This window comes from Schistocerca gregaria, chromosome 8, assembly GCF_023897955.1.
Source record: "Schistocerca gregaria isolate iqSchGreg1 chromosome 8, iqSchGreg1.2, whole genome shotgun sequence".
Lineage (NCBI taxonomy): Eukaryota > Metazoa > Arthropoda > Insecta > Orthoptera > Acrididae > Schistocerca > Schistocerca gregaria.
In genome coordinates this window covers 82636533-82660555 of record NC_064927.1, presented here as the reverse complement: position 1 = coordinate 82660555, position 24023 = coordinate 82636533, and the positions used below count along the sequence as shown (strand labels likewise).

The window sequence follows — 24023 nt, the reverse complement described above, 5'->3', positions numbered from 1 at the left end:
AGTACTCTCCTGTAGGCATATGTAAATGTGTGGCAGTAGTTTTCCTGAAAGGCCCATAGCATATTGTGCTGTATAGGAGAGTGTTAGTTTGTTCTTATACTTTTATTTCATGCACACCACTTTTGACCCTCAGTTGTATGATATTTGTCCACACTGTTTAATATGTTCTTCCCAAATGTTCATATTCCGCATATGCTTGAAGCGAGATGCACATTTTGTTTACAGAGTCTTCAACTTCCACTTTGGATGTGTTTCAGCAAGATTAACCGCCATTTTTTTTTATAATCCAGTGGAACAGATTCTGGATCTTCTTTCATTTTTTTGGCATCGGATTCATAGTTATCACCTGACAAAATGCCACTCTTCATGTCTGCATATTCACATCCTTTGGTGACATCTTCGAACCAAACCAACGCCTCGTCGCACACAAACATATATTTGGATAAAATGTCTAGTATTTTCTGGTGTATTTTATTTGCCATTTGAATGTGTTCTTCAGTTATTCCCGTGGAACTTTCTGATGCAGTCAGATCCTCTTCGGTCAAGTACTGTAAACATAAATCCAGCGCCATCTTCAATTGTCGCTTGGACTCATTACTGTGGAGACTATTATCATCTGGCTCCTGTTCTGTATCTACCGACATTCCAGGCACGTTACGATTTTCACTTTTGTCCGACGTTTTTAATCTTTCCACAATATTTTCCTCCATTGTTCTTACGGTACAGTTGTTTTGTCTGCAATGATCGTGATATTTCCCAGATTATTCGCACACTAATCTTGCAATATCCACATTACCCAGTCAAGAGCAAGCAAATGAATGAGTTACCTGGCTAGCGTTGTCACTTAACTATTGTAAATCTATACAACAAAACTTTGTCCGACGATTAAGGCAAATGTCAACAGCAAAGTTCACAGCATGGACAGTGATACCAGTTCGAAGCATGCTCATAATAAGTGTGAAAATAACCATGTCCAGAGTGAGTATCCATGAGAATGAGTACAGTACTCATAGCACAGTATACAATTGACAGCTCAGTATGCACACAGAATCTGAATGTATTGTGACGGATGATCTGTTGTCTGGTAGGGGCCTTTATATAACTGCCTGCCATTCGGGCTATCGTCGTTGGGGCTGGTGTTGTTTGTGCCAACAGCACCACCGAGGTCAAATTAAACTCACTGTATATGATGTGTGCACTTGATGGACCGTTCACAGTCCCAAGTTTGCGAGGTAATACGCTTGTTTTAAAGACTGGCGTCACATGCTGATGTTGTGCACATAGAAATACATTTTATTTTATTTTTTTATTACAGAGACCAGCCAGCTCTCTGACCGAACATGCTGAGCAACCGTGGTGGCTGCTGAATCAAACACTGCTTCCTAAACACATTGCCACAGGGGCAGTTGATAAGGTGCACATGGTGATCCATATCGGAATTCCTCTTATTTGCTAAACGCTTGGCCATATTAGGTTCCTACTTGGGGCACTTTCATGTCTTACCACACTCTACATGTACCACAAATTTGGACAAATTTGGCGATGACGAGTAGGCGTCCTCTCCTTATCAGTCGCATTAAGAAATTTACTATCACTCACAATAACTTTCACTGAGCTGTCCACTTTCTTAAACAATTCTCTCATTTTGCACATATGCTTACTAGAACCTGTATCAATGAACCAATAATCTGGTAGGTGAACTTGACTTGTACATATAAAAGCAGTTACGCCTTGCACTTTTTTGCCTTTCTTGAACTTCAGCAATATGCAATATGCAATCTGACTTAAGATGACCTCTTTTCATACAGTAACTGCAGCTTCTTATTTCTCATTGAGGGGATGGATTCCTTATGCTCAACAGGAATGTCTGTAGCTCTCTGGCAGTAACGTCAACACCTTCGTTGTAATCATTTTGTCTGAAAATGGTTCACCTGCTTGTGTCAGTTTAGTGTTGATTATTTCTGTTTTTGATATAACTGTAACCACAGAGTCATCACCAATGTTGAATCAGGAAAAACTTTTGTTGAAGCATGTGAATGCTCACCACAGACTCGTTCTCACACATGGTCTTCAGTTTAGCCCACTTGCAAGCTGACATACAAGACAGTGTGTGAGGGAGTGTCGCTACTTCCATCTGCATCACAATAAGTTCCTGTGCCTTTGCGTGCTTTTCCAATCCCTTTTTTTTCTTCCCCCACCTCCCCCCCCTCCTCGGCTTTTCCTTTGAATGCTTAATAGCTGTGCTATTGACAATATCTAAAAAGCCTTTGACACTGAATATCACTTTCACTTGGAATTTCCACATTGCGCAGCTGTCTCCTCCAGACAACTTCTAGCAGTGGTGCATTGGCTGTTACATGCAATATCACAAAAAAAAGACATTAAGAGCATACCACTGACACCTCTAAATTAAATTTATTCCATAACTTGTTAGTGAATGACAGTATGCAGACTAAAGTAGTTTCTTTGTTTATAGATTACATACAGTAATTGTCATGCATACTGCAAATATATCTGAAACAAACCACTTCATTAATTCTGAACAATGGGTTTTCCAGTTGTGTATGTGCTCTGTGTGCAGTCTCAAAAACTAAATGTTTTCCATCATTTGAGAAATTTATTTTTATGGCTTGTGGAGTGCTCTGAAAGGTATGAACTGCGTGTGCTGAGTTTTGTCAAAATTCAGTGTTAATCCCCTGCCCACACCTCTTCTGTACCTACGCTATACACGCTAGCCAAGATCACCGCTTACCAATATCTGGTCTTCCATACTGAATTTTCCATTGTAGGATTTTATTAGCATTAATAACTTTCTACGAACATCGTATGGTGGTATCAATTACAAAAAAAATATTTCTTTTGTGGTAAGTAATGAACCAGTTTCTGGTCTCCGAATGTTATGTTACATATTGAAGTATGTATTAGATCCATATATGTGTACTAGTCCTCCCCCCATGAACCATGGACCTTGCCGTTGGTGGGAAGGCTTGCGTGCCTCAGCGATACAGATAACCGTACCGTAGGTGCAACCACAACGGAGGGGTATCTGTTGCGAGGTCAGACAAACGTGTGGTTCCTGAAGAGGGGCAGCAGCCTTTTCAGTAGTTGCAGGGGCAACAGTCTGGATGATTGACTGATCTGGCCTTGTAACAATAACCAAAACGGGCTTGCTGTGCTGGTAGTGTGAACGGCTGAAAGCAAGGGGAAACTATGGCCGTAATCTTTTCCAAGGGCATGCAGCTTTACTGTATGATTAAATGATGATGACGTCCTCTTGGGTAAAATATTCCGGAGGTAAAATAGTCCCCCATTCGGATCTCCAGGCAGGGAATACTCAAGAGGATGTCGTTAACAGGAGAAAGACAACTGGTGTTCTACGGATCGGAGCGTGGAATGTCAGATCCCTTAATCGGGCAGGTAGGTTAGAAAATTTAAAAAGGGAAATGGATAGGTTAAAGTTAGATATACTGGGGTTTAGTGAACTTTGGTGGCAGGAGGAACAAGACTTTTGGTCAGATGACTACAGGGTTATAAACACAAAATCAAATAGGGGTAATGCAGGAGTAGGTTTAATAATGAATAGGAAAATATGAATGCGGGTAAGCCACTACAAACAGCATAGTGAACGCATTGTTGTGGCCAAGATAGATACGAAGCCCACACCTACTACAGTAGTACAAGTTTATATCCCAACTAGCTCTGCAGATGATGAAGAAATTTATGAACAAATAAAAGAAATTATTCAGATAGTGAAGGGTGACAAAAATTTAATAGTCATGGGTGTCTGGAATTCGGTAGTAGGAAAAGCGTGAGAAGGAAACTTAGTAGGTGAATATGGACTGGGGCAAAGAAATGAAAGAGGAAGCCGCCTGGTAGAATTTTGCACAGAGCACAACTTAATCATAGCTAACACTTGGTTCAAAAACCATAAAAGAAGGCTGTATACATGGAAGAAGCCTGGAGATAGTGACAGGTTTCAGATAGATTATATAATGGTAAGACAGAGATTTAGGAACCAGGTTTTAAATTGTAAGACATTTCCAGGGGCAGATGTGGACTCTGACCACAAAATATATGTTATAACCTGTAGATTAAAACTAAAGAAACTGCAAAAAGGTGGGAATTTAAGGAGATGGGACCTGGATAAACTAAAAGAACCAGAGGTTGTACAGAGTTTCAGGGAGAGCATAAGGGAGCAATTGACAGGAATACAATAGAAGAAGAATGGGTAAATTTGATGAAGTAGTGAAGGCAGCAGAGGATCAAGTAGGTAAAAAGACAAAGGCTAGCAGAAATCCTGGGTAACAGAAGAAATATTGAATTTAATTGATGAAAGGAGAAAATATAAAAATGCAATAAATGAAGAAGGCGAAAAGGAATACAGACGTCTCAAAAATGAGATCGACAGGAAGTGAAAAATCGCTAAGCAGGGATGGCTAGAAGACAAATGTAAGGATGTAGAGGCTTATCTCACTAGGGGTAAGATAGATACTGCCTACAGGAAAATTAAAGAGACCTTTGGAGATAAGAGAACCACTTGTATGAATATCAAGAGCTCAGATGGAAACCCAGTTCTAAGCAAAGAAGGGAACGCAGAAAGGTGAAAGGAGTATACAAGGGCAATGTACTTGAGGACAATATTATGGAAATGGAAGTGAACGTAGATGAAGATGAAATAGGAGATACGATACTGCGCGAAGAGTTTGACAGAGCACTGAAAGACCTGAGTCGAAACAAGACCCCCAGAGTAGACAACATTCCATTTGAACTACTGACGGCCTTGGGAGAGCCAGTCCTGACAAAACTCTACCAGCTGGTTAGCAAGATGTAGGAGACAGGCGAAATACCCTCAGACTTCAAGAAGAATATAATAATTCCAATCCCAAAGAAAGCAGGTGTTGACAGATGTGAAAATTACCGAACTATCAGTTTCATAAATCACAGCTGCAAAATACTAGCGCAAATTCTTTACAGATGAATGGAAAAACTAGTAGAAGCCGACATCGGGGAAGATCAGTTTGGATTCCGTAGAAATGTTGGAACACGTGAGGCAATACTGTCCCTACGACTTATCTTAGAAGCTAGATTAAGAAAGGGCAAACCTATGTTTCTAGCATTTGTAGACTTAGAGAAACCTTTTGACAATGTTGATTGGAATACTCTCTTTCAAATTCTGAAGGTAGCAGGGATAAAATACAGGGAGCGAAAGGCTATTTACAATTTGTACAGAAACCAGATGGCAGTTATAAGAGTCGAGGGACATGAAAGGGAAGCAGTGGTTGGGAAGGGAGTGAGATAGGGTTGTAGCCTCTCACCAATGTTATTCAATCTGTATATTGAGCAAGCAGTGAAGGAAACAAAAGAAAAATTCGGAGTAGGTATTAAAATCCATGGAGGAGAAATAAAAATATTGAGGTTCGCCGATGACATCGTAATTCTGTCAGAGACAGGAAAGGACTTGGAAGAGCAGTTGAACGGAATGGATAGTGTCTTGAAAGGAGGATATAAGATGAACATCAACAAAAGCAAAACGAGGGTAATGGAATGTAGTCGAATAAAGTCGGGTGATGCTGAGGGAATTAGATTAGGAAATGAGACATTTAAAGTAGTAAATGAGTTTTGCTATTTGGGGAGCAAAATAACTGATGATGGTCGAAGTAGAGAGGAAATAAAATGTAGACTGGCAATGGCAAGGAAAGTGTTTCTGAAGAAGAGAAATTTGTTAACATCGAGTATAGATTTAAGTGTCAGGAAGTCTTTTCTGAAAGTTTTTGTTTGGAGTGTAGCCATGTATGGAAGTGAAACATGGACGATAAATAGTTTAGACAAGAAGAGAATAGAAGCTTTTGAAATGTGGTGCTACAGAAGAATGCTGAAGATTAGATGGGTATATCACATAACTAATGAGGAAGTATTGGATAGGATTGGGGAGAAGAGAAGTTTGTGGCACAACTTGACCAGAAGAAGGGATCGGTTGGTAGGACATGTTCTGAGGCATCAAGGGATCACCAATTTAGTATTAGAGGGCAGGGTGGAGGGTAAAAATCGTAGAGGGAGACCAAGAGATGACTACACTAAACAGATTCAGAAGGATGTAGGTTGCAGTAAGTACTGGGAGATGAAGAAGCTTGCACAAGATAGAGTAGCATGGAGAGCTGCATCAAACCAGTCTCAGGACTGAAGACCACAACAACACAAACAACGTGTGTACTAGTAGCACCATACGTTTCCTCAAACCCATTTGTATTGGGTAGAGCTTGATTCATCTGTTCTCCTATATCCTTCTGATTTAAAAGGCACAGTCAGATCAAAACAAGACATGTGGAAAAAAGTGAGTAAGTAAACTGTTTATTATTTCTAAAGTAATTGTCATAAATGTTAATACATTCATCATACTGTGAGACAAGATTATCAATGACTTCGTGCAAAAATGTTTGTGATTGTCCCCATGTTGCCCAGGTTACTTTGAATATGTTGCAGAAGTCTCACTGGGGAGCAGTTACATGTATACAGTCCTGAACTCTCCCCATGCAATTTCCATAGCCATAAGAAAGACACCTGCAGCTGTTGATTTGCTTCGGATGAAAAGGTGGAAGCCTGGGTACAACCATGGTTCTATAGGCAACCGCAAACATTTTTCGATCAAGACATTGACAGTCATGTCTCACAGAGGTATAACTATATTAACAGTTACGACAATTGCTTTTGAAATAATAAACAGTTTACTTACTATTTTCTGCCTGTCTAATTTTCATTTGACTGCCCCTTAATAGGAACAAAGAAAAAAATGTACAAATAGCCTAAATGCACACTTTGTGTCACTTACATCATATAAATTTATCAAAAGCTATTGTGTTTCCAAACTCTGAGTCATATACGTACAGTAAATATTACAAGAAATGATAATTATGAAAAATATCAACTTTTAGTTTTTTTTGCATTAGCCCAGTAAATCATTCTTGCCTTAACAGTACTGTGTGTTGTATTTCTCCTATTCCCAGCCCAATATAAAGAAACCTCTTCTCATTCACAGGGTGGTTTGGAATTCGAAAAGACTTCTGTCACTTCCTGCTGAGCTTGTGTCCTTTCCTGCAGGAGTACGCTAACATAGCGTACAGCATACAGAGTGATGATGGTTCTCGCCGAGCTAATGCTGGTACTAGCAGTTCCAGTGAGACCTCAGTTGCTGACATGAAAACTGAGAAGAGGCTGAAAAAACCTGAGTTACTAAAACCAGTTGTGCCCGTTGTATCGATAGACATGCCAGACTAGCCAAAAAGGAGGCTCGTGACTCAGCACCTCGTCATTGATGACTGATGTCTTTACCTGTTTAAAAAAACTGGTAGAGTGACTGATCTGTTTTCTACATTTAGGGACTATTTATTCAGCTGTGAGTGATATGTATTTTAAAAGTGTTAGTGCAGTGAGGTGCTATATATTAATTTTATTTTATACACTGATATCTTCCATTTAGACTGGTAGGTAAATAGTGCCCAAAATGCTTCCACAATGGATTTCTGTGCTGAACAATTACTATTGACCTTTGAATATCAGGAATATTTTTGCAAAGATGAAAATTTTAGGCAGAAATGGTAATTTTTTACCCATATGAAAGTTTTAAAACTTTAATTTGCATACTTCTCAGGTGCACATATGATGATAACTATATTTAAACTAACACCAAAAAAAGGTTATCTGAAATAGCTTCAGTGTTACTAGAATTTCAGCTGAGAACACATCCCTGTTTTCATACAACTTAGAGAGTTTTTCCAAGGGAGTGAGTCAGTAGCATTAAAATCATTTTAAAGTGATTGAGTTGGAAAGCATCAAATATGCTTCCTGATGTAAATATACATTGGCATAAAAATAGTTAGGATTTATAAGTTAATGATGCAAATAGAAAGCAAAATGACTGAATCAATGTTGTCACTGGATTATAATTAAGAAAGGAGACAGGCAGTGAGTCGGTGAGATAGATAAATTCACATTGGCTAAAAGTAATTTAAGTGGCTACATGAAACAAATCTTGCAAATTTCTTACATCATGGGAGTAAGCCTTGGTATTAAACACCCTAGTCATATTTAACACATGTCAGAGAATGTCAATTATGCTTCATTTTCAAGTAAACCGGCAGTAATAATACATTAGATATACCTTTATCCAGTTAACAACATCACACAAAAGAAAAGAAATCTCATGAGACTGTTATTTGTAGCTGCATCATTTAAAATTTGATATCAGATGAGGAAGGCTATAGAGGATTCATATCTTATTTCCCTCTCTTACTGCCGTGCAGCTGTTGAGAAGGAAAATGGAAATCACTGTTGTCTTTTGCTCTTCATTACCACCAATTGATTACAGCCTTCTTGATCATTCAGTAAGAATGGTTTTTTTCTGTATGCAGTACCATAATGACTTTTGAGTTCAGTTAGCATTAGCATTATCTTTTGTGTCATGTTGTTGAGAAACAGGTTGACTGGAGTGTCATTGGCAAAAGAATTTTTTAAAAAAGCTCTTGGCTTAATATATTGCTTCTCAAAGAAGTTTGCTGAGGGCTTGTGATAAGAATAGTTTAAATACATCTCAGTCACCTTTGCACTCATTTAACTGGTTCACGACAAAATTAAACAATAACTTACTAGAGGAATAATGTAACATGGCTATGGACTACTAACTAACGTACATTTTACCTTATCTCACTACTTTGACGGCCTCGGATTGGCATATGTTGGGACTGTTTATAACTTGAGTGACACCTCCATCAGAAAAAAATAACTCCTTAGCAGATGCAGTGCTTAAATTAACAAATTGCATTATTGTGCTGTGCATAGTTTACCTACATGACTGTCACAAGATAAGACAGGGCATCATCATTCGTTGCATAGATTAATAGAGATTATTAAGCTTCAGTGTAAAATCCAGTAACAGACAATTAATGTAAGAAGGAAAAATTTAACAATTGCTAAATGTGATGATCAAAAAGTTTTTAGCTAGTTGGTAATATGTGTGTTGTAGAAGCAAGAAGCATGCACATTCATTTTTAAAATTGTAGTTATGAATTCCATATCTATTATCTTGCAAGGAGAGGCCCCCAGCAGTGGGATCGAGTTTTTGGAGTCATCTATACAGTTATGTAGGTCAAGATCCCAGGTACCACACCCTGCAGCCATTCATGCTGGTAGGCAGTTGTTTGTGAGCAATTGACAAAAAAGAAAATTGGAGTTTTCTGTTATGCTCAATATTGTTGAAAAAGTCTTATTATGTACACTGGCTGCATGGTGTTGTGGAGAGAATAATAGCTTCGTGCATAGGAGGTTGAGAGTTCGAATCTTGTCAGGTGCAGTAGATGTAATTTTTTATTTCTGTTCCTGTGTGACATCATTTTAATCACTGTATGAACTTTTTCAATTGTTTCATTTTTTCTTTGTTTAATTCTTTTTACAATCAGAATTTTTGTGAATATGAATTTAATTATATTAATCTGTTATAATATTCAGTAATTCGAAAATTTCAATCCATCAGTAAAAAAACGTAGGACAATATAATATACTTATGTTTACTGTACAATGATGTGAAAATTTATTTTTCATTACACCAGTGTGCAATTTTTTCTGCGTGGTAATAGCCATGTAGACATTTAATACATAACCTAAATACCTACTGCACTATCGACAAAATAATGCAAATGAATATTTAAACGAAAGAACGGTTTATAAGGAAAACAAAGTTCAAGCAAAATGAGAAATAGATATAATGAATGCAATAATGTGAACAAAAAAGGTGACAAGACAAAAGAAATGAATCTTAATTAATACATAAAATTAATTAAAAACACACAAAAACAAAGATTTCAAGTGGAAAAAGAATTATGGGAAGAAAAATGAGAGCAAATGAAGAAGTTGATATTACAAATAAATTTATGTGACAAAGGAATGGAAATAAAAATTATATTTAAATCTATCAATTGAATAAAACTGTTGAACCAAGTCATTTTGATAAAGATTTAAAAATTTAAAAAAATGCTGCACTTGGCAAGATTGGAACCTACTGCCGCCTGCATGTGAAGCTATTAGCCTATCCCTTACACAACACAACCACACTACATGATGCAACTTTTTTAATACTATTGAATTTCATGCAACAATCTGAAATTTTTTCGTCAGTTACTCACAAACGAGGGTCTGCCTGGGTGCTTTGTGTGATACCTGGGATCATAACCTATATAACCATCTAAATGGTTTCAAAAAGTAGATCCCATCACTGGGGACCTCTCGTTGTTAGATGCTACATCCTCACAGCTTGTGTCATTGCGCAGAAGTGTATTGTCTTCCAAACCTTCAGCACTGACAAGCTGTCTTGTATGCAAGCACATGTGCACACTTCACAATGACAGCAATATGCTTAAACATGCACAAGACATGTGTTTTAAGATGTACCTCCAACAAAAGTAAGTTCATTGTGTTCCCATTCCTGACTCCTTACCCCAGCACTTTTCAGAGATACGTGGAGAAATATTTTTGTTGCAGTAATTCATTGGCTTTTGTCCTGGCAGTGCTATCCCTAAGATGATTATAAAAAAAAAACTTTGTGCCAGCAGACTATTTCCATGTTTTAATCAGTCTACAAAAACAGTGAAATGTTACATTTGTATTCATCACTTTCCAATTACATTCATTGCCTCTTTTCACAGTACACTTTTTTTTTAGATGTCACATTGTATTATCTAATTAGAGTTTATGCACAGCACTTGCTTCCATGAATCTTTTCTCCCGTAATTTGTTACTGAGGCTCCTTTACCAAGGAATGTAAAAGCATTGGGAACAGTTGGGAATTCACCAGTGGACAGTCTCTCCAGTAGTGAAAGTGAACTACATTAATGGTAGGTGTCCCCAAGAACTTTTTCCTGTAAGGATTCATATTCCTATTCTGTGCTTTGATTATTGTGAAGTTCATTTAGGGGTTGAGGTAGAATTCAAAATTAGTATTACTGTTGTCCATTCTGTCTGCTTTGTTGTCATGAATTCAAGACAGGTGCACAAAAATACTTGTTGGTGGAGACATCAGAATGGTATATTTCGAGTACTATCAACAGATCTCATTTTCATACCAGTATAGATTTTATCAGTAATCAGCTGAGTAAAAGTTGTTTTTCAGTAGGGAGATAGGAGCACCTTGAAACAAAAATTTATTAATTTTTATTATTTTTTTATTATAAACTATTTAAATTTGAAAATGGTAGTGAGAAACGACATACTTTTACTCATAGAAATCACAAATAATATGTCCAATTTCACTATTAGAACAGTTACAATAAAGTACAGAGAAAAGGTTGTCACATGTTTCAATTTACCCCACCAACAAGGCATGTTGCAACATACCAAAATTTTACTGAAAAGAGCCTGCTTAGTTTGAAATATCTGACATGACAGAAGTGTCTTAATTATATTCGTAGTCTGCACACATGTAGAATGGATCATTATTCACACCAATGAGACCATATTTGCATTTACTGCACTGTATCCATTCCTCTCCCTTTCTATAAACACCACAACAGATCAAACGATAATTTTCTTCTTCTTCTTTGGAAGATGGACAAAACTGCAATTTTCTTTTGCTGCTAGTTGTTACTTCCTTCTCTCCTCCCCTTCTATTTCTAGAGCCTTTTTTTTTCCCCCAGTTGTGTCTGTTAGTATAGCACACTTCCTCTTCTTTCTTCCATAGTTGTTCTCTTTCCTTAGTCCAGCTTTAGGGAAGGGGTGAATGTGTTCAGGAGAAAAACATTTCTCTGCTGAAGTATGTAGAACAGAATTATAGCATTTGCCACATTCTCGGATTTAGCCAGAGGATCTGAAAGCTTTTCTTCTAGAACTTTCTTGTCATTCACAAAAGATGCAGGAAAATCACTTTCTTGGAATTTGTCTGTGTCTAATGGAAATATGCCTGTTGCGGAGAATCCTGTTTGCTGGTTTGAAAGTGGTGAGAAGTCCTTTGTTTACAATAGAAGGCAAGTCATAAATTGTTAGTATGTTTTCTGGATTTGCTTTCAACCAGGCATCAGTTCCCCTGGAGCACATCTTGAAATGACCATAAAGGGGCTGTAACTTGTGAGAATGGTGGGGTGGAAATGATAGAAACATTACACCACTGTTCTTGGATTTATTAAGCACTTCTATCCTGAGATGGGATGAAGCAGTAGTAGGACAGGCACTTCTTTCGTTGGTCTCATTTGCGTAATACAATGGTCGAGAAATATTCCGAAACATTGCTCCACCATCCATCCAGAACCTGTGGGCAGTACCCATCCAGAACCTGTGGCAGCACAGATAAAATGACATTCAAAATTTTTTCTTGGGAAAATAATTGTGGGTGGAATGAATGTCCCTTGGGCACATATACCAGCTGCTGCTGCTGTTACCGTTTCTCCCCATTCAGCAGAGCTCACAGTTCCAACTTATTTCACATCTCTGAGTGCAACTATCTCATTTGGCTTCAGCACTGTAGTTATGCCTGTTTCATCCATGTTCCAAATACTGGAAGGAGGAAGAGTGTGCTGAGAATAAGCATCCCCTAACTATTGGAAAAACTCCCAAACTTTTTTTTATATTAAAAGCTGCCATTCTTCCCGGACTTGTGCTTTCACATTGTGTGATGGAAAGATCATTGTCTCTCTCCAAAAATCCTGAAAGTCAATTGGCCCTAGGTATTTGCTTTTGTGCCCAAGATGATGGTATTTTCAAGTTAAAGTATTTTTCATAAAGATACTCCAGTTTTCGTACTTCTTCCTTGGTCAGCCCAATATATATCTCACGATATAATCCCCGAGTATTTTTTCCTAATTGTCTGAAAACATTTTCATGTGTTTGATAGAGTACCCACAAGTAATGTTTCCTTTTTCCTTTTGATGAATCAAGAGAGGGTACAGTAGCAAATATTAAATTCCTATGCAATTTTTCTTACAGAATAATCGCCCTTTCCTCCATTTTCCTGAGCCAAAGTAGCAGCTCTCTGCATCACATGTAAAGGTGTCAAACCCTTTTCTGTTTTGTGTCCATAACGACACATTTTGTTTACCTGGAAGTAAAAATTTAGACTGAGTAAATGTAAAATAGAAGAACAAGTAAAAGAATAGCATTACATTATCCAAAAAATTCAGCATAAGCAAGAACAGGGTAAGTTGCAACACAGCATTGCAACATACTCTGCTTCGCACTGCCATATAAATCACAAATAAACACCCTGATAATGACTTCAAAGTAAAATCAGTTGTTGTGTTGTTAAACTACAAAAAGTAACTATTTATCACTTGTGATATTAATGTTTGTCACTGAACATGTTATTATATGTACAGCATTTTTGAAACTATAAACAGTTACTCACCAATGACCGTTTCCATCAGAGAAAGAGAACACAAAGAAAAATATCTTCATGCACCAACTCTGACCATCACAGTGAGGTTACTACACAGTTGAAAGTGCTTCCTCACAATGGCAGCACCTGATGGAATACTTCAAGAGACTATGCAAATGTTGCAATTTACCCCTACATGTTACCAGAGAGAGCTTTAAGAGCGTTGTGTTTTAGAAACCACAAACATATTGTCACCATTCTTTTCATTTACAGAAATCTTTAGTAAAACACTAAAACATTTGATTGTACTATAACACTAAAACAGTTGATTTTACTACAGATAACATGAACTTTAAAATATGATTATTTGGAAGCATTTTTTATGAGGGAGTATATTAGAAGGAACAGACAAATTTACAGCAGAAAGTTTCAGCTTCAGCTAGGTTATTGATCCACTAACACATATCTCTAAAACTGTTAGTGTTGCCCCTCTAGTATCAGAATCTTCAGCCACACAGCACTAAATTTTGCATTTATTCATGGAGTGCACAACAGGCATTCTCTGGCATCACTGTAGGTCACCTGGGTGCATGCCAAACTTTGGATTAGATTCTTCATGTCCAGGGAAGCTTCCTTCATTCAACAATATGTGTACTGGTACAAACTCATTTCCCTGTTTTGCCGTATGGAAACCTGTTTCTGGGCTTTGAAATGATGGCTGCCTCAATTATATGTATTAAGATATGGGAAAAAAGCCCTTTTCTTTCTTGAAATAAACCACAATTTTTGATATGTGGGTTATAAACTATTCTTTGACAGTCTATGGAAAGTTCCAAAATAATTTTGATGAACATAATTCTCACCATAATTTATGTGATTAGGTCATGGCGAGACAAGTGTTATTACTTACTGAAACATTTAGTGATAGGGAGCCAACATTTCACATAGAATGCAGACTCCAAATTCTTGTATCTTTTACATAATTCATACCTGGTACTTAAAGACAAAGATTTGTAAAAATGGCTTACAAAATTGAATCGTGTTGGTTTTGTATATGATAATGGTTGAAGCACAGTTGAAAGGTTAATAGTTTTGCCTTTCTGGTGTACAGTCATTATCCCCCTCCCTCGCTTGCCTCTCACTTCCACCCAAGAGCCTTCCCTCACAATCAAAATGTTATAAAAAAGGGGGGGGGGGGGGGGAAGCTCAGGATCTGACAAGATTGTAGTTATTTACCCACTCTTCATTGTAGTAGGAAAAATTAATGTGCTCCCAATTTAGCATTTATCAGCTGCAGGATTTTCTGGCTTGTTAGACACAATTGGTCGGTTATGTCTGAAAAGTGTCAAACTATGTACAGCACGAGCATATTTTCTTGGCTTATCTTTAGATAGGCTGAGAGCAGAGGAAGCAAGTGCCAGTCTGTGGTCAGAGCAGTGGTACAAAGGGAGTAAGCTTTACCTTCCTCACGAAGTGCAGCCAAAAGTCAAATTTTGCTTTTTGTTGAGCATTTTTTCCATTCAGGTGTCATAGGCAGTAACAGAGCTGAACCAGCAATTAGTCTGTCATTCGTACTTGCATAAACAGTTTCAAAACAGTACAGTGAAATGGAACTTAGTTTTCACCATTGGTTACAGCTGTCCTAAAATATTGTCTGATTACAAAAGTTGGCAGAATCAGAGATAAAATTATACCAGCCCAAAATTTTTGATCCCTGCCAATTAAGAACTACAGGGAGAGCGCACAAGAACAATTGTGTGCATCATTATGTTAGGCTGAACAGAGTGTGATCCTGTATTGTGCATGTATCATGATTGACTGAGATAGAAGTCCATAATAATATGTTCCACTTGAGAAGTAGTGCACATATTCAAGTTTATTTGAAGCATTATATTCTTTAATGATTTATATCTTGAGCTGATGGCTAAGATTTCCAGGATTGAGAGAAGCATTGAGTATTTCATTTCCATTTTGTGATGTATATAGTGCATACTTATTTTAAATGATTTATATGTTTGACTCAGGAATCTCAACAGTGACTCAAATGATAGTATTCATGACGTAAGTTTTTTGCTGTAACTACCCTTGTCATGCCTTAAAAATAGAACTAATAATGGCTCTAAACATAGTAAGTTATGAAGCAGTAATATGTAAAATAATATATTCCTTGTAGCACTGTACAAAATAATGGAAACTATTAAAAGCTCTGAACCAATGAGCGTGTTAAAAAATCATGTATTATGGTGTTAGTGTAAGAATTAGTTTACTATCTTGGCTTTGCTACTAAAGACAGGCTAAACACATATCTGTGGTTAAGATGTTAGCCTTGTATTTAGGATGAGCAGGTCAAATGCTAGTTTCAGATGTATCTTCTAGATGGTTTCCCTCAATTGTTTCAGGGGAATGCTGGATGGTTTCTCTGACAATGTCTGTTGATTCCCTCCCCCATCTCTTTCCATCAGGGCTTACACCTTGATGTCAAGAGAAATTTTCCAAGATGGATAATTGCCAAATATGTGGCTGTTTTAGACACATTAGCTTCAACATTATCACCAACACTTACAAATGTCAAATGACATTTAGGATTCACCAAGTACTGGTCATATTTTGTAGAAATCTTTTGCCTCAGTGCATCACGAGAAACCATTCAGACAGCCAGTTACAGTTTAGTGTCGCAAGAATTCAGATTTTTCACATTGCATCATTGTCAATCATCAGAAATGTTCCTAAGAGCAAGCAGGTATAAGACCACATGCCTTTGCTTTCCTAATCCACTAAGCCACATTTTTGCCAGATATATTTGCAAAATGTTCAACACTTTGAAAAAATATTTATGTAATGTGTTAAACTAAATAATTTTTAATATTATTTCGTGAAGTTTTTGCTGAAAATTAAGCCAGTTTTCAACCCTGGCCGTCATTTTAAACTTCATGAATCTTTTTCATACTGTGTCTATGAAATGACATATGTAAAACAGTTAGTGCTAATCATGCATATTATAATGTTTTACAATTTGACATGTTCATTGATCCAGAGTGTTTCATATTGCTATGATTACAAAAGCTTTGTAAATAATGTACATACATCTTTTTAAGCACATGGTTTTTTGTGATATTGGTGCTAAAGCATTGTTATTTCCATGGGCGCATTTTACATAAAAATGAATTGTCAGTGCCTGTTGAAATTTAACTTTAAAAATTGTGGTTGCCTTTTGAAGTATGTTGGAATATGTTGTCCTGGTAGATTCTAAATAACTGTGCTACATTGTAAAATGATAGTTGTACAGTATTGTTGTCTCTTCATTTGTTACTGGAGCCTAACGTGTTCTCTTTGGCACCTATAAATTGCACAGTAATTTTTATTGGAAGTGTATAATAAAACGAGTTTTTATTTTTTTAACCATTGAATTTTTTAATTTACTGATCAATGCGTAATAAGACTGTAACTACACTATAACAATCTACTTCATATCTAGCAGATTACATTCATGTTCTTTGAATCTAATATTACAGTGATGGTAGACAGAACCAAATGGTTTTCCCATATTGTGTGCCATTATTATTATAAATTATTATTTTTATTATTATTGTTATTTTGCACTACTGTGAATGTTAAGTCACTTCATCTGGTCACTAGCTGGAGTATCCATTTGGAATGTACTCATAACAGAATACGTCTGCATATTTATCATGTTGTTGTGGTCTTCAGTCCTGAGCCTGGTTTGGTGCAGCTCTCCATGCTACTCTATCCTGTGCAAGCTTCTTCATCTCCCAGTACCTACTGCAACCTACATCTTTCTGAATCTGCTTAGTGTATTCATCTCTTGGTCTCCCTCTGTGATTTTTACCCTCCATGCTGCCCTCCAATACTAAATTGGTGATCCCTTGATGCCTCAGAATATGCCCTACCAACCGATCCCTTCTTCTAGTCAAGTTCTGCCACAAATTTCTCTTCTCCCCAATTCTTTTCAATACCACCTCATTAGTTATGTGATCTACCCATCTAATTTTCAGCATTCTTCTGTAGCACCATATTTCGAAAGCTTCCAACCTCTTCTTGTCTAAACTATTTATCATCCATGTTTCACTTCCCTAGATGGCTACACTCCATACAAATACTTTCAGAAACGACTTCCTGACACTTAAATCTGTACTTGATGTTAACAAATTTCTCTTCTTCAGAAATGCTTTCCTTGCCATTGCCAGTCTACATTTTATATCTTCTCTACTTCGACCATCATCAGTTACTTTGCTCCCCAAAAAGAAAAAGTGCATTACTACTTTAAGTGTCTCATTTCCTAATCTAATTCCCTCAGCATCACCTGATTTAATTCGACTACATTCCATTATCCTCGTTTTGCTTTTGTTTATGTTCATCTTATATCCTCCTTTTAAGACACTGTCCATTCTGTTCAATTGCTCTTCCAAGTCTTTTGCTGTCTCTGACTGAATTACAATGTCATCGGCAAACCTAACAGTTTTTTATCTCTTCTCCATGGATTTTAGTACCTATTCCAAATTTTTTCTTTTGTTTCCTTTACTGCTTGCTCAATATACAGATTAAATAACATCGGGGAGAGGCTACAACCCTGTCTCACTCCTTTCCCTACCACTGCTTCCCTTTCATGCCCCTCGACTCTGCCATCTGGTTTCTGTACAAATTGTAAATAGCCTTTCGCTCCCTGTATTTTACCCTCTTCAGAATTTGATACAGAGTATTCCTCTCAACGTTGTCAAAAGTTTTCTCTAAGTCTACAAATGCTAGAAACGTAGGTTTCCCTTTCCTTAATCTATTTTCTAAGATAAGCTGTAGGGTCAGTATTGCCTCACGTGTTCCAACATTTCTACAGAGTATTTATCATAATCAATCAAATTAGACCATTGCCTATGCTTATTCTTCATGGTACGTGATTTTAAAAGAGAAATATTTGAATTCTATCAAGTGAAGCACTATAGTCAGCCGTGTTTCAGATAACATTTTCATACATTCATGTACCTCCCCCGCCCCCTCCCCCCCTTCCTTCTTCTAAATCAGTACCGAACCAGGTTGCAATATCAACAATATACGGAAAATGTCAGATTGCTACTCACTGTAAAGATGACAGAGCTGCAGACACATTCAGTGAAAAGACTTACACATTTAGCTTTCAATGAAAGCCTTCCTCAGAAAAGAAAAAACACACACACATTCATTCACACATGCAAGCACACTTAAAGCATGTATGACCACCAACCCCAGCAGCATGGGCCAGAGTACACATGGCCACCAACTCCAGCAGCTCGGACTGGAATGGTGGTCATGTGTCCATTGTTTGTGTGTGTGTGTGTGTGTGTGTGTGTGTGTGTGTGTGTGTGTGCGCACACGCTTTTCTGAAGAAGGCTATGGTCGAAAGTTCAATATGTAACAGTCTCTCTCTTTGTTGTGTGTGTCTATAACTCAGAATTTCATCTTTGCAGTGAGTAGCCTTTTACAGTGGGTAATCGTCATTTCAGTGAGTAGCACTCTACCCTTTTCCTTATATTGCCTATCAATGTTGACTCAATAAGGCCTTCTCCATCTCTGGTCTATAACACTTTTTGAAAACCACATAGTGTTGCAAGTGTAGTGGATAACAGTGAAAGAAAAAACTATATTCAGCATACTGAAATGCAATATTCAGCCTACAACAATGTAACAGGGTGGACTGCTACTCTCTGCATAGAAGAAGCACTAAGTGACAGGAAGGCACATTTAAAGTACACGAGCAACCTGCCCCAGGTAGCACTAAGTATGTATGCCTGGGCAACATTTCCGGCGTAGTGGTAATAAATTATACACCCAAATCTTTCTTGTGATTCAGTCTAATAGTGGAAATCATATCAAAAACCCCCTAAAGTAGTTCTTAAGATTAGTTATCACATAAAGATAGAAAAACATACTGCGGACTTCAAATGTGTATAGATTTAAAAATAGTCTTAGTTATCAGATGAAGTCCTTGCTCAGATGTAGAAAAACACACATATATTCATACATGCAGAACTCGCAGACACCGGGCACTCGGGGCATGTTTTTTTCTCTGTCTGAGGGAGGACTTGGCTGATAGCGTAGTCTACTTTTGAATGTGCCTGTCTGCCACTCAACACATTCTTTTTGTGGTGAGTAGCAATATATCCGGCTCCATTGTTGTTACATTTTATATGTAGGCAGAAACGTTATTTAATTTTCTTCTGGTGGTATTTACACAAACCTAGGAAACAAATTGCACCTCAAAAAATGACCAACAGGACTAGGATAAGGACAACACAAAACCGATTTTCAAAAACTATACTAAAGTTGAGTTTGCTCCTTGCTTACCAGGCAACATGCAGGTTATGTTCAGAATTCTGTGCTAACATCGCTACTGCTCTGCTAAGCTTTCAGCGAGAAGCACAGCTATATTCTGCTGATAATTCTTAAAAGCTTCGTAAAGAAGTCCCAACTGCGTGATTGATCACTAAGTTACCTGAACATGCTTGTGCCCTTTTTGTACATTTCTTTTGTCAGCCTTCCTTGTTCCATTTCTTATTTGCTGATTTCTTTTGCACTGTGTTTGTTGCTCTTTGTTAAAATACATAATATTTTGTATCTATGTACCCACCCTCTGTCCCTGTTTTTCTATTTTTAGGGTTCATGTACCAATCGGTAAAAACGGAACCCTTATAGGATTACTTCATTGTCTATCTGTGAATCCGATTGTTAAGAACCCTTTTTCTCAGGAATGGGTAGAGTTATCAAGTTGAAAGTTATGTTAGGTACTAATGTCTACAATACCTTGGCTATATGAAACATGTAAGCTTCTAAGTTGGTGTAGTCAAAATATACAGCTATTTATGTCACAGTACAAGAAAAGGAAAAGAGTCTGAAAATGGTTAATTATAACTGCAGCAAGTTAATTTTTTTTCATCCATTAATCATACTTGTCTGTTTATTTAATGTCATTCTGCATTTATCTTTGATTTTCATCTTTAACTTATTATTGCTGCTGTGGTTTTGATCCTGTCTGTTTCATTCAGTTTTTACCAACAACTTCACACATTATTTGTCTTCGTGACTGGTAACTTCCCTTCATCCAGTGCTTGAGTAACTTCAGACCTTTTGCTTCTGTTGAAGAAATGGATTTATCTACCATCTCAATGTTCAACACATTTAGCGTTGTACGTTTATTTCAGTATTGTCCCCAGCAATTAATGGGAAGTTGCTGTCATCCTATCTCATACTGAAAAATCGGAAGGTTAAGACATTCATCAATGTTGAAATTGTGAGTTGGAAGAGACAAGGAATGCTTTGAGGCAATTATAATAAAGGAAATATTTTATGTTTCAAATGAAACTGCAGATCACTGTAGAATATCAGGGTGATGATTTTTCAGGAGAGCCTGGAATGCTCAGGGTCTCATATTTTACCTGGAAAAATAAGGTAACTCTTAAAAAATTTCATAAAATTCCTGGGAATTCCATGTTTTAACCTAGCACTTCCATTTAATTTTGTTAAGATTTATAAATCACAGATTTTAAAAAATATTTCAAAATATGATAATTATATGAATTATTGATGTCTAAAAACCAAGGTAAAACTACTACACATTGGCTAGTATGTCTCAGCTGCGAGGAGAAAAAAAAAGTGGTTATTGTGATGCGAGATTCTTCCTCCCAACCCCCACCTTTTCCACCTCATAGTGCTTCTGGACGGAATAACTCACTTTCAGCAGCAGATTGCATCTGCCAACCACTTGTATGCATGAGACAAAGGATCTACCTGTACATTTACTCTTGTCTGTGGTATGCTAAAAGTCCAGATTCTGTAGCATACCACGATTGTTTGAGGTGTAACTAGTGTATTGTTAAATAATGGTGTTTCTTAAAGTTAATATACTCTAGTAATTAAATGTTCTTTCCACATTTGGATTTATCATTAGAAGGGTATGTTAAAATATCATTTATTGCACCATTTACTATGTTTTTACAAGGCATTTTCACAGACAATTTGTGTAAGTATATGTTTTTAACATATAACCTGAAGTTAACATGATAATGCATTACTCATCTTGTGTCAGCTGAAATTGATGTAGCAGAGTATTGTATACAAACATATACAAACACACCAACAAAGAGGATGTAACTTAACAAACGAAAGCGTTGGTATGTTGATAGAGACACTAACACACACACACACACACACACACACACACACACACACACACACAAGCTTTTGCAACCCATGGTTGCTTCATCAGGAAAGAGGGAAGGAGAGGGAAAGAATAAAGGATGTGGGTTTTAAGGGCGAGGGTAAGGAGTCATTCCAATCCCGGGAGCGGAAAGACTTACCTTAGGGGGAACAAGGGACAGGGATACACTCGCGCGCGCACGCACACGCACGCACGCACACACACACACGCACGCGCGCACACACACACACACACACACACACACACACACACACACACACACACACACACACACACACACATCCGCACATATACAGACACAAGCAGACATATGTAAAGGCAAAGAGTTTGGGCAGAGATGCCAGTCGAGGCAGATGTACAGAGGCAAAGATGTTGAATGAGTGGTGAGGTATGAGCAGCGGCAACTTGATATTAGCGGAGGTTGAGGCCTGGTGGGTAACGGGAAGAGAGGATATACTGAAGGGCAAGTTCCCATCTCCGGAGTTCTGACAGGTTGGTGTTAGTGGGAAGTATCCAGATAACCTGGACGGTGTAACACTGTGCCAAGATGTGCTGGCCGTGCACCAAGGCATGTTTAGCCACAGGGTGATCCTCATTACCAACAAACACTGTCTGCCTGTGTCCGTTCATACGAATGGACAGTTTGTTGCTCGTCATTCCCACATAGAAAGCTTCACAGCGTAGGGAGGTCAGTTGGTAAATCACGTGGGTGCTTTCACACGTGGTTCTGCCTTTGATCGTGTACACCTTCCAGGTTACGGGACTCGAATAGGTGGTGGTGGGAGGGTGCATGGGACAGGTTTTACACCGGGGGCGGTTACAAGGGTAGGGAAGGTTGTGTGGGGATTTCATAGGGATGAACCAAGAGGTTATGAAGATTAGGTGGATGGCAGAAAGGCACTCTTGGTGGAGTGGAGGGGATTTCATGAAGGATGGATCTCATTTCAGGGCAGGATTTGAGGAAGTTGTATCCCTGCTGGAGAGCCACATTCAGAGTCTGATCCAGTCCCAGGAAGTATCCTGTCACAATTGGGGACTTCTGGGCTTCTTCTGTGGGAGGTTCTGGGTTTGAGGGGATGAGGAAGTGGCTCTGGTTATTTGCTTCTGTACCAGGTCGGGAGGGTAGTTGTGGGATGCGAAAGCTGTTTTCAGGTTGTTGGTGTAATGGTTCAGGGATTCAGGACTGGAGCAGATTCGTTTGCCACAAATACCTAGACTGTAGATAAGGGACCGTTTGATATGGAATGGGTGGCAGCTGTCATAATGGAGGTGCTGTTGCTTGTTGGTGGGTTTGATGTGGACGGATGTGTGAAGCTGGCCATTGGACAGCATTTGGAGTAGGACCAGGTGAATGTGATGGAACCAAAGGAGTTGAGGTTGGAGAGGAAATTCTGGAGTTCTTCTTCACTGTGAGTCCAAATCATGAAGATGTCATCAATAAATCTGTACCAAACTTTGGGTTGGCAGGCCTGGATAACCAAGAAGGCTTCCTCTAAGCTACCCATAAATAGGTTGGCGTATGAGGGGGCCATCCTGGTACCTATGGCTGTTCTCTTTAATTATTGGTACATCTGGCCTTCGAAAGTGAAGAAGTTGTGAGTCAGGATGAAGCTGGCTAAGGTAATGAGGAAAGAAGTTTTAGGTAGGGTGGCAGATGATCGGCGTGAAAGGAAGTGCTCCATCGCAGTGAGGCCCTGGACATGCTGAATATTTGTGTATAAGGACGTGGCATCAATAGTTACAAGGATGGTTTCCGGGGGTAACAGATTGGGTAAGGATTCCAGGCATTCGAGAAAGTGGTTGGTGTCTTTGATGAAGGATGGGAGACTGCATGTAATGGGTTGAAGGTGTTGATACACGTAGGCAGAGATACATTCTGTGGGGGCTTGGTAACCAGTTAGAATGGGGCGGCCGGGATGATTGGGTTTGTGAATTTTAGGAAGTAGGTAGGGGTGCGGGGTGTCGGTAGGGTCAGGAGGTTGATGGAATAAGGTGAAATGTTTTTGTAGGAGGCTTAAGGTTCTGAGGATTCCTTGAAGCTCCGCCTAGACATCAGGAATGGGATTACCTTGGCAAACTTTTTATGTAGTGTTTTCTGCAAGCTGACGTAGCACATACTCCCAACGATCAAGTACCACGGTCGTGGGACCCTTGTCCACCGGAAGAATGACGATGATGGATCGGTCAGCCTTCAGATCACGGATAGCCTGGGCTTCAGTTGTGGTGATTTTGGGAGTAAATGGTACCTCCATTATGACAGCTGCCACCCATTCCATATATACGAGAGAGATGATCTTGAAGGTAGTATTATAGAAAGGGAACTGGGTGTAGATGAAGATGAGATGGGAGATATGATACTATGAGAAGAATTAGGCAGAGCTCTGAAAGTTCAAGTTGAAACAAGGCCCAGGCAATAGACAATATACTGTCAGAATTACTGACAGCCTTGGGAGAGCCAGCCATCCATCTGGT

General features: G+C 38.3%; 1 protein-coding gene across 2 annotated transcripts in view; it reads left to right on the top strand.

The window, feature by feature from the left end:
- Positions 1-24023, top strand: part of LOC126284980 (transmembrane protein 185B) — a 61281-nt gene that overhangs the window by 18426 nt on the left and 18832 nt on the right. Inside the window, exon 6 of one of the 2 annotated variants that reach the window (XM_049984269.1) lies at positions 7034-16747. The exons of the other annotated variant lie outside the window; for it this stretch is intronic. Coding sequence (XP_049840226.1) covers positions 7034-7272 — 239 coding nt within the window. The 3' untranslated portion in view covers positions 7273-16747. Of the gene's footprint in view, positions 1-7033; positions 16748-24023 lie in introns of those variants that run through there. 2 annotated transcript variants of the gene reach the window in all.